This window comes from Stegastes partitus, unplaced genomic scaffold, assembly GCF_000690725.1.
Source record: "Stegastes partitus isolate 25-593 unplaced genomic scaffold, Stegastes_partitus-1.0.2 Scaffold563, whole genome shotgun sequence".
NCBI lineage: Eukaryota > Metazoa > Chordata > Actinopteri > Pomacentridae > Stegastes > Stegastes partitus.
This window is the reverse complement of record NW_007578294.1, coordinates 205,447-214,221: the sequence shown is the minus strand read 5'-3', so window position 1 is coordinate 214,221 and position 8,775 is coordinate 205,447. Positions and strand designations below refer to the sequence as shown.

At 46.3% G+C, this 8,775-nt stretch overlaps 1 protein-coding gene across 1 annotated transcript; it reads right to left on the bottom strand.

The window, feature by feature from the left end:
• Window positions 1-1,194: 1,194 nt before the first annotated feature.
• mcm6 (minichromosome maintenance complex component 6) lies at window positions 1,195-8,775 on the bottom strand. Its single transcript, XM_008288515.1, has 18 exons — window positions 8,559-8,775; window positions 8,261-8,407; window positions 6,582-6,692; window positions 6,402-6,489; window positions 6,139-6,300; window positions 5,895-6,060; window positions 5,657-5,805; window positions 5,417-5,567; window positions 5,175-5,316; window positions 4,555-4,696; window positions 4,369-4,476; window positions 4,038-4,193; window positions 3,765-3,893; window positions 3,518-3,682; window positions 2,818-2,944; window positions 2,051-2,266; window positions 1,810-1,949; window positions 1,195-1,713 (listed from the first exon to the last, which is right to left on the bottom strand). The coding sequence occupies exons 1-18, from the start codon at window positions 8,654-8,656 to the stop codon at window positions 1,606-1,608; spliced, it is 2,505 nt and encodes an 834-aa protein (XP_008286737.1). The 5' UTR covers window positions 8,657-8,775; the 3' UTR covers window positions 1,195-1,605.

Here is an 8,775-nt window from a genome sequence, read left to right as displayed (position 1 = left end):
ACTTTTGGACCTCCACTCGTGTCTTGGTTTCTATTCTGCTTTATGTTCCTTTTAACAAATTATCTTGATGCTTTTTATGTTTCATGTAAAGCACTGCCTTGTTGATGAAGTGTTTTAACATGTTGCTGTATTCACTGATGCTGCCATCAGAACAACTAGCAGTGTGTAGATCTTGACATATTCCATCCATTTTCTATACACCGCTTAATCCTCATTAGGGTCACGGGGGGGGCTGGAGCCTATCCCAGCCGACTGAGGGCGAAGGCAGGGGACACCATGGACAGGTCGCCAGTCTGTCTGGGGAGAACATGCAAACTCCACGCAGAAAGACTCCGGTGCCCCCACCGGGACGCGAACCGGCAACCTTCTTGCTGCGAGGCAACAGTGCTACCAACTGCGCCACCTTGCAGCCCATCTTGACATATTCTCTAATATATTGATTTTCATTTCCTGTAGTAGTTTGGGGATGTTTTGCTCAATGTTTGGTTATTTTGTCAAACACTGAAACACAAGAGAAAAGCAGAGCAGGCTCACCAGGCATAGCCAATTTTCATCATGGGGTTCTTGGCCTTCCTCCTGGGGATGTACTCGGGGCCCTCCAGTTCCTCCTCCGCTCTGCTGGCCTCTGTTCGGGGAGTCTGGCTGCTCCTCGGAGGCTCTGTCCTGGAGCTGCACAGGGAGGCAGCCGGGGACACATGTAGCCGACAAGTCCGACACACTGCCGGGGTTTGACTGCTCTGAGCGAGGAGCCACCGGCCGGGGAGAAGGAGCACACCTGGGGGACAAATTTACCCTTTACCTGTTCTACAAAATGACTTCCTCTACCGTGAGGGTTAACTCAGGTCATGAGCTACACAGGTAAGAACAGCTGCTCCGGCAAAACTCTACCGTCATATAATCGTCATTTACATAAATTACATCGGTTACAGTCGTTGCTATCAATAAGAAATATGTTAATTTCACGAATACCTTAATGGGGACTTTTTACGTGACCTGCGACACCAATAAAACCAGTAATTTACCGTTCAGTGCTGTCCTGACTGCTGTCAAACTGGACGCCGCCATATTTGTTGAGTAACAGTAGTCGGGCATGCGCAGTGACGCTTTAATGCAAGCTCAGACTGCTGACCTCCAGTGGACAACGTCAATATGGCGTTTAATAAAAGGTACTGCAAGAAATTACAAACCAAGCTGTTTATGTCAACAACGTTTTATTTATTTATTGAACCAACATTTCCATTGACTCCAGGTCATAATTACACAAAAAAAACATACAATATAACTTGAACCCACAGAAGGAAGCCTTGGTGTATGTCTCTAATATACAGTTGTGGAAAACAAACACTAAGTACATAGTTTAAGAAAGTTCCACCGACTCCGACAGAAGCCAGCAAACAACTTGAAGAAAGAGCAACATATTTACAAAAAGTAAGCTTGACTGAGCAAACATGCTTTTCTTAAGAGCCACAGAATTTAATCTTTGTACAAAATCTAACAGCATCTCCAATGCTTCTTTTATGTAAGCGGTACATATGAGCAATAACAAAGTCCTATGAACATCAAATTTATCAGAGATCAGGAAGACAGAAGGGTGATGGGAGCACTTTAGTCCTCCAGGATGTAGTTGGGGTTGACGACCAGAACAACTTCTTCCGTGCTCGCTGGCTCGGAGCCCTTCAGTCCGGACTGGGACAGCTCGATGAGGATGTGATCCTGTGGAAACAGATTCACAGAGGACTTGGTGTAAACAGGCAGGTCAGCAGTCAGAGATTCATTGTTTTGTTTAATGTTCGCAGAAGGCGGACTTACGTAGTGCACCAGCCGGTGGATGACCTTTTCTATCAGACCCTTCCTATTGATGAGCTCCTCCTCAGAGTCGATCTCTGATTCGATCTCCTTCAGATACCAGTTCACCACTGCGCTCTTCTTCAGCTTCTCCTCCTCCTCAGCTACAACACAGAAAATAATGTAAATGTGAGATCAAATGCAAAACAAAGTCATGTAGCAGAACACAAACAACGGCAGAAACCAGAGACAGAACTCCTCTTACCGTCTTCTGCTCTGCGCAGATGCAGGACCAGCAGGTTAGAGATGCGTCTGTACTCGGTGAAAGACAGACGTAGCGACGGTTTGGGCTGACTGCCGGGCTCAGCGTGACCATTGACACCGTTGACACCATTGACGTGGCCGTTAATCCCATTAACGTGCCCGTTAATACCATCAGCATGACCGTTTACTCCATTCACTCCATTGGGGATGTTGTTACCTGCAGAGACGAGGTTACGTTAAATAAAGGCTGAAAACAAACAGTTTCTTTACAGCTGTTTGTCTATTATAGGTATGTCACGTCTGTACACGTGCATGCAGATACAGTCGTCCTCAAGCGTACTCATACCCGACCATTAAAGAAGGAAAAAAAACAGCTTGAAATTGACGAAAGTAATAAACAAGCATGACGGGACCCGTAAACTAATATTTTGTTGAACAACCCTTTGAGCCAATCACTGCAATCAAGTGTTTTCTGTAACTCTCAGTCAGACTTCTGCACCTGTTGACAGGTATTTAGATTTCACTGCTCATCAGCAAAGTGCTCTAGTTTGTCTGAGACAGTTGTTTTTTAAAAAATAATTATTCTTTTCAACCACAATTCAAAGAAACGTCCTACATCACTAAATTCTAATTTAGCAAATTTTTATTTATTATTACTTTTTTCAGTTTCTAGTTATTTGCGTGACTATTGTGACTTTGGCCTTTCTTTAATGGAAGGGTATGGATAAATCTGAGGGTGGACTGTATGTGATTTGTATGTATTGGTACCTTCTTCCTGCTGCTCCTCCTCCTCCTCCAGTTCGTCCTCCTGCTCCAGGTTGATGTCTGGCGTCTCCACTCTGATGATGGATTTGTTCAGAAGACGGAAAGCTTCCTTCACATGTTTGGGCTGCACCTGAAGACACGAAGGAAGAAGACAAAGGTCAGTGTTAGTTTGTGAGTAATCGCATTAAACAGTCCCTGTTATCCAAACCTCACAATGTTTTCCTTTGGCTTTCAGTACGTACTGCAGCTGTCCATACAAAATAAACAGTGACTTCTTCAAAATACTGCACCCTGAATATTGATCGTCTGACTCATATTCATGGCTGTCTGTGAGCTGTCACCTGTCTGTGGTTAACGCTTGTTTATGCTGGCATACATACTGCAAGAAGTGAGCAGATGTAGTAGGACATCCTGGTCATTTTGGCACACTGCGTTTGACATACTGTGTATTATTTGGACATATTAAATCTGGGTCTGGGTATTGGAACACACCCTTACTTTCTCTGATAGTTTATAAAGAGAAAATCTGGGTGTTTTATTTTGAAAGACTGACTGAGGGGTTACACAATCACAGCTTATTATATAAAGAGGTTTTAAGCTACATTTTTGAGAGGGTGCGTGTTCTTACTGGTGCCTTTGTCGTGCAAGTTAAACTGACTCTCAGACTGGCTGTATCCAATGTGACAAACAGAAGTGTATTTACCTCATCGCAGCAGTGCATGCGCGCCATGCCCTCTGACAGGCGGATCATGCTCTCCAGCTGTCGCACCGTTATCCTCCAGGCAGACTTGGACACACCTCCGGAGCCGTCGCGCTGGCGGAGACGCTTGTACTGCTCGACGATGAACTCTTCCGACTCGCTGGAGATCTGCACAATGGTCAAGATAAAACATTAATAGTAAAACCTGGATCAAAGATATGCGAGCAGGGAGAGATGCAAACACACCCACCTTAGGTTTGAACTGCCGGGCGAAGAGCAGGTATCTGCGGATCTCATCCAGAGAATACAGCCTGTCCACCGACTCCTCCACACGGGAGTGCAGGTCCACGATGCGTCTGGCGATGGCGTAGTCTGTAACCTATGATGCACACAGATTGATACAGGTTTAATGGGATGCAAGACATTAAGGAAGACAAACAGAATGACTGATTAAAGAGCAGAGAAAAGAAGAAGAAAAGGAATCGTATTGAATAAACAATATTTAAACAACTGTGCTGTGTACCTCGTTACAGTCATCCACCAGGATGAAGAACAGGTCGAAGCGGCTCATGATGGGGGCGGTGAGGTTCACGTTCTGCTTCAGACTCTTGCTGCGGTCGTAGCGTCCGCCCACAGGGTTGGCAGCAGCCAGGATGGATGTGCGAGCGTTCAGGGTGGCCTGGAGGAAAAGCCCGATTATTGAAAAGGCCTCTGGTGTGGCTCGAGTCAGAAACAGTGCATCTTCTATCATCTCGACCAACATGAGGGAATGTAAACTTTACTCGAGAACATACAGAAGCCTTCTTGGCTACAAGGCTTCCGTGTTTGAGCAGGCTGAAGCTGACGTGTCTCACCTTGACTCCAGCCTTGGTGATGCTGATGGTCTGCTGCTCCATGGCTTCGTGGATGGCCACCTGGTCCTTCAGGTCCATCTTGTCAAACTCGTCAATGCAGCAAACACCCTGAGAGCAAATATAGCTTTAATGGCACTGAAAGCACAGAAATGTCATTCATAAGATTTCATTAATCATAACACTCACATTGTCTGCGAGCATCAGAGCTCCGGCCTCGATGACAAACTCGTGGGACTCCTCGTCTCGGACCACGGCTGCTGTCAGACCTGCAGCACTGCTGGCTTTGCCGCTGGTGTACACAGCTCTGGGACTGAACTCCTCCACGTGCCTGGAAACATATTTATGTTACTAACAGATCTGCGCATAAGAGTCAACACGTTCACTACTAGTTAATAGAATGTCTGTGAAGATCCTCAGTCATCCAGGTCATGGTTATTCTCGTAGTTTAATCGTAGCTCCTGGACTTGCTTGAGTTCCTTCAAGACGTTCCACCTCTCATCCAAGAGGCTTCATCAGTTCTGACTGACTGACTGGTTGGGAGTTCCAGATACTTACATCTTTAAGGAGCCATTAAAACCTTAAACCTCAAACTGAAACTCAGGTGTTAATGGCTCCTTAAGTCCAGTTGCTATGATTAATCTACGTGAACAGTTAATAGAGCATAAAAGCAGACAAGAGGCAAAATACAACCTGCATAGTTCCTATAAACATTAGAAGTCACAGAATATCTTGACAGGCAGATTTTCATAACACTTTCATTCAGTTTTTCCAATAAAACTTGTGAGTAATGTGTTTGTGGTACCCACTTGAGGAACTGGCTCTTTGCAGTACTTGGGTCTCCCACGATGCAGACGTTGATGTCTCCTCTCAGTGAGGTTCCCTCCATGGTCGTCTTGGGAACGCCTCCAAACAGCATCAGCAGGATGCCGCGCTTCACCTCATCGTTTCCTGCACAGTGAACGCTAACGCTTAGCTGAAAGGTCACAGCTTCACTAAATCATCACTGAAACTTTCCTGGTTGTGGAGAAAAGGCTGTCCAGCTACTGACCATGGATGGTGGGGAAAAGGCTGGTGCACAGGTTGTGGTACAAGTTCTTGTCCTGGCTCATCTCAAACACTTTCTCCCACTCCTTCTCTGTCATCTGGCTCTTGATGCTCTCTGCAGTTTGCTCCTCTTCCCGCAGCTCCTTACCGCCAAACTACAATAAATAAGACGCACGTGTGAATAAACAGCAGGCTTATCTGGAACTTTATTTCACTGTTTTTAGCTGCAGAGTGTCTTTCTTACTCTTGGGTTGGTCGGGGCCACGTTGCAGGCCAGGAAGGCCAGCCTGTATGAGAGCTCTCTGACTCCCAGAGCCTTCAGTCCTCTCAAACCGTCCGACTCGAAGCCCTGACGACCTCCAGCCACACGGGTGCTGGTCTCTGCTCGCACACCTGAAGGAGACGACAACCATAGAAGTCATAAAGCAGAACTGCTAACGTGACTTCTTCCAGCGTCATACTGATCAAGATTAAAACCACACCAGGAGTGTTGAGCTGAGAGACGTCCGGCACTACGATGAGGGTTCCGGTGAAGTCGCAGCGGTCTCCAGCCTGAGCCGTCTCCACAGCCTCGGCCCTCAGCACGATCTCCAGGGAACGAGGGATGGAACCACGAGGAAGCTCCGCCTGCGTCTCCTGGATACGCACCTGAACACGAAAGCATTCTAATTAATCTTATCTTCTCCTGCATGCACCAAAAACTTCCAAGCCTCACAGCTAAAGTACCTTCTGAAAGTCGATGAATTTGGATTTGTGTGTGTCGAGGTGGAAGCGGGAGCGGTTGTTGCAGACGGGGTTTCTGCAGATGGTCGGTGGGGAGTATTTGAACTGCTGGGGCACGTCTTTGATCAGCGCCTGGCAGTCCATGCACAGGAAGGTACCACTCACCTGGAAGCACAAAGAAAATGATTATTGTAAGTAACTGCTGAGAACGAACCCAACAGTAGAATATCTATGCATCGTGTTCACTGATCTGCAAAATATCTCACCAGCTCAGGATGGACCGGGTGCGTTCTCACCACCTGACCACTGATCTTCACCAGGGTGCCGATGCGCATGGAGGACAGCTCTCGGATCCTGCATTACACACATGAAAGAGATTACATTTGATGTTCCCCTCTGTCTCTACACGTTGAAGCCAGCTGATTTAGGCTCGCTGGGTGTCTTACTTGTGTCTGGTGGGAAGATCCTCGATGGCCACGTAGAACTCTTTGTTGAGCGGAACATTCCCGTGATCCCGAGCAAAGTTGCGCACTGCCCGACAGAGGAAGGGATACACCCTGGAAACAACATTAGTTAACATTCACGTTAATACATAATGCTTCTGGAGGCTGTTTATTCAGCTTACAATCAGTGTGTGCACTAACTTAGAAGTTTTACATTTTGTAAATGCTCCTCCAGGAGGGGGCTACGGACGCCTCTAAAGTCCTGTTGGACGTCTCACACCTTTCAAGTTCATTCACCAAAACTCCAATGTCCAAGTTTCAGTGAATGCTACTATGGTATCGAGTGAAATACAAGCAGCATTGGCTGACTGTAGCAGGTGTGCAGCCTCACAAAGAGCACAAAGCATACAGTTCACTTCTTTGTAGTTGACAGTGATGCACGCATACACAGGAGCTGAGGTTCAATTTGTTGCTTCCAGCTGTTCGTCTGAGTCTTTCCTTTGAGTTTATTAAATAGCTACAGCATCAGAATCCATATGAGCATCTCCCAAGAGAGAGAGAAGTGCACCTAACTTCATTAAATACCAGTTATCCCAGACACTGAGACAAGATCGGTCAGGATATAACAGTAAATTACCCTGTGTACTTTTCTTGACCTCGGACAGGTAAAGTGTCATGTAGTCGCAGTTTATCAGCTGCTTTTAAATCATTAGCTACACAGCTAAATCTTGAGCTCCATCACAGCCTGATGCTACTACACTGTCAAAGGTTGATGTGTTACTTAAAGTCTAAAAAAGTTCCCTATTAGGCAGATATTTCAGATCCACAGCAGGACATTTGCAGCTAATCAATGAAGCAGCTATCCAAATGTGGCAACAGGTTGTCGAGCAACAATGGAAAGATATTTTATTGATCCACGAGTTGCTGTAGTTATAAATTATCATCATACATGGACAGAATTTTCAATATTAGAATGATAAAAAAATAAATCACTCTTGAAGTGTCTTTAGTGCATGGGCATTTCCAACTATGTTCCAGGTTTATGATGGCTATAGTTTAACTTCTTTACCCTCAGATTTACTGCGAGATGTTGCCTTTACCAGTATTTATCACTGCACCTCAGATAATCAGTAACATCCATCCATTATCTATACACCGCTTAATCCTCACTAGGCTCATGGGGAGCTGGAGTCTATCCCAGCACACTCACATTCACACCTACAGACAATTTAGAATCACCAATTAACCTCAACATGTTTTTGGACTGTGGGAGGAAGCCGGGGAACCCGGAGAGAACCCACGCTCCATGCAGAAAGATCCCGGGTGTCCTCACTGGGAAGCGAATAGGCGACCTTCTTGCGGCGAGGCAACGGTGCTAACCACCATTCCACCTTGCAGTCCCTAATCATTAATTGCAAAATAAGAAACCAAAGCAAGAGAGTTGTTACCTCTCATAGTAGCCTCTATACAACATCTGCATAATACAACGAATCTATCCATCTATTAATCCTTTGGTTTTTGTGTCTCATTCTAGGATTGGGTCCATCTGGCCCCATGAAACATTTCTGGTGGCGTCCCTGACTTTCAGATCACATTACAGCAGATAAACTTTATTCATCCTACAGCGGGGAAAAATAAGTGGAAGTAGGAGGAAAACGTGATCAGCTCCTTAATGGGCTCACCTGTAGTACTCCTCCTGGATGGTGGTGGCCAGCTCCTGGTTGAAGCCCTCCAGGTCTGTGAAGCTCACCAGCAGGGTGTTTCTCTCAGGCCTGATCAGCTCCTCGGCTTCCCGGACGTACTTCACCTCCCCATCCCCGGACTGAAACCTGCACCAAGACAAACGAAAACACGATGAAACACAGTAAAACACAGTAAAACACAGCCGATCAGCCGCCAGCGCTTGACCCTCATGGTGGCTGATATAAAGTCCCATCATGCAGCCAGCGTTACAACGAAGCGTGCTGCTGCCTGACTTACTCCTCCAAGAAAGCCTGGAACAACTTCTGGCATTTCTCGGCCAGCTCGTCCTTCACCGTCGCTCCGGCATTTTCCGCGGTGGCTGTGGCGACATCCATGATGCGAAACTGTCCGACGAAAAGATCAGAAAATGTGCAGAAAGAATGTCCAAGAATCACAGAGCCGGACGACACGTTCAGCTCCTCACAACAGACAGCAGTTTCGCGCGAAAAGCTGA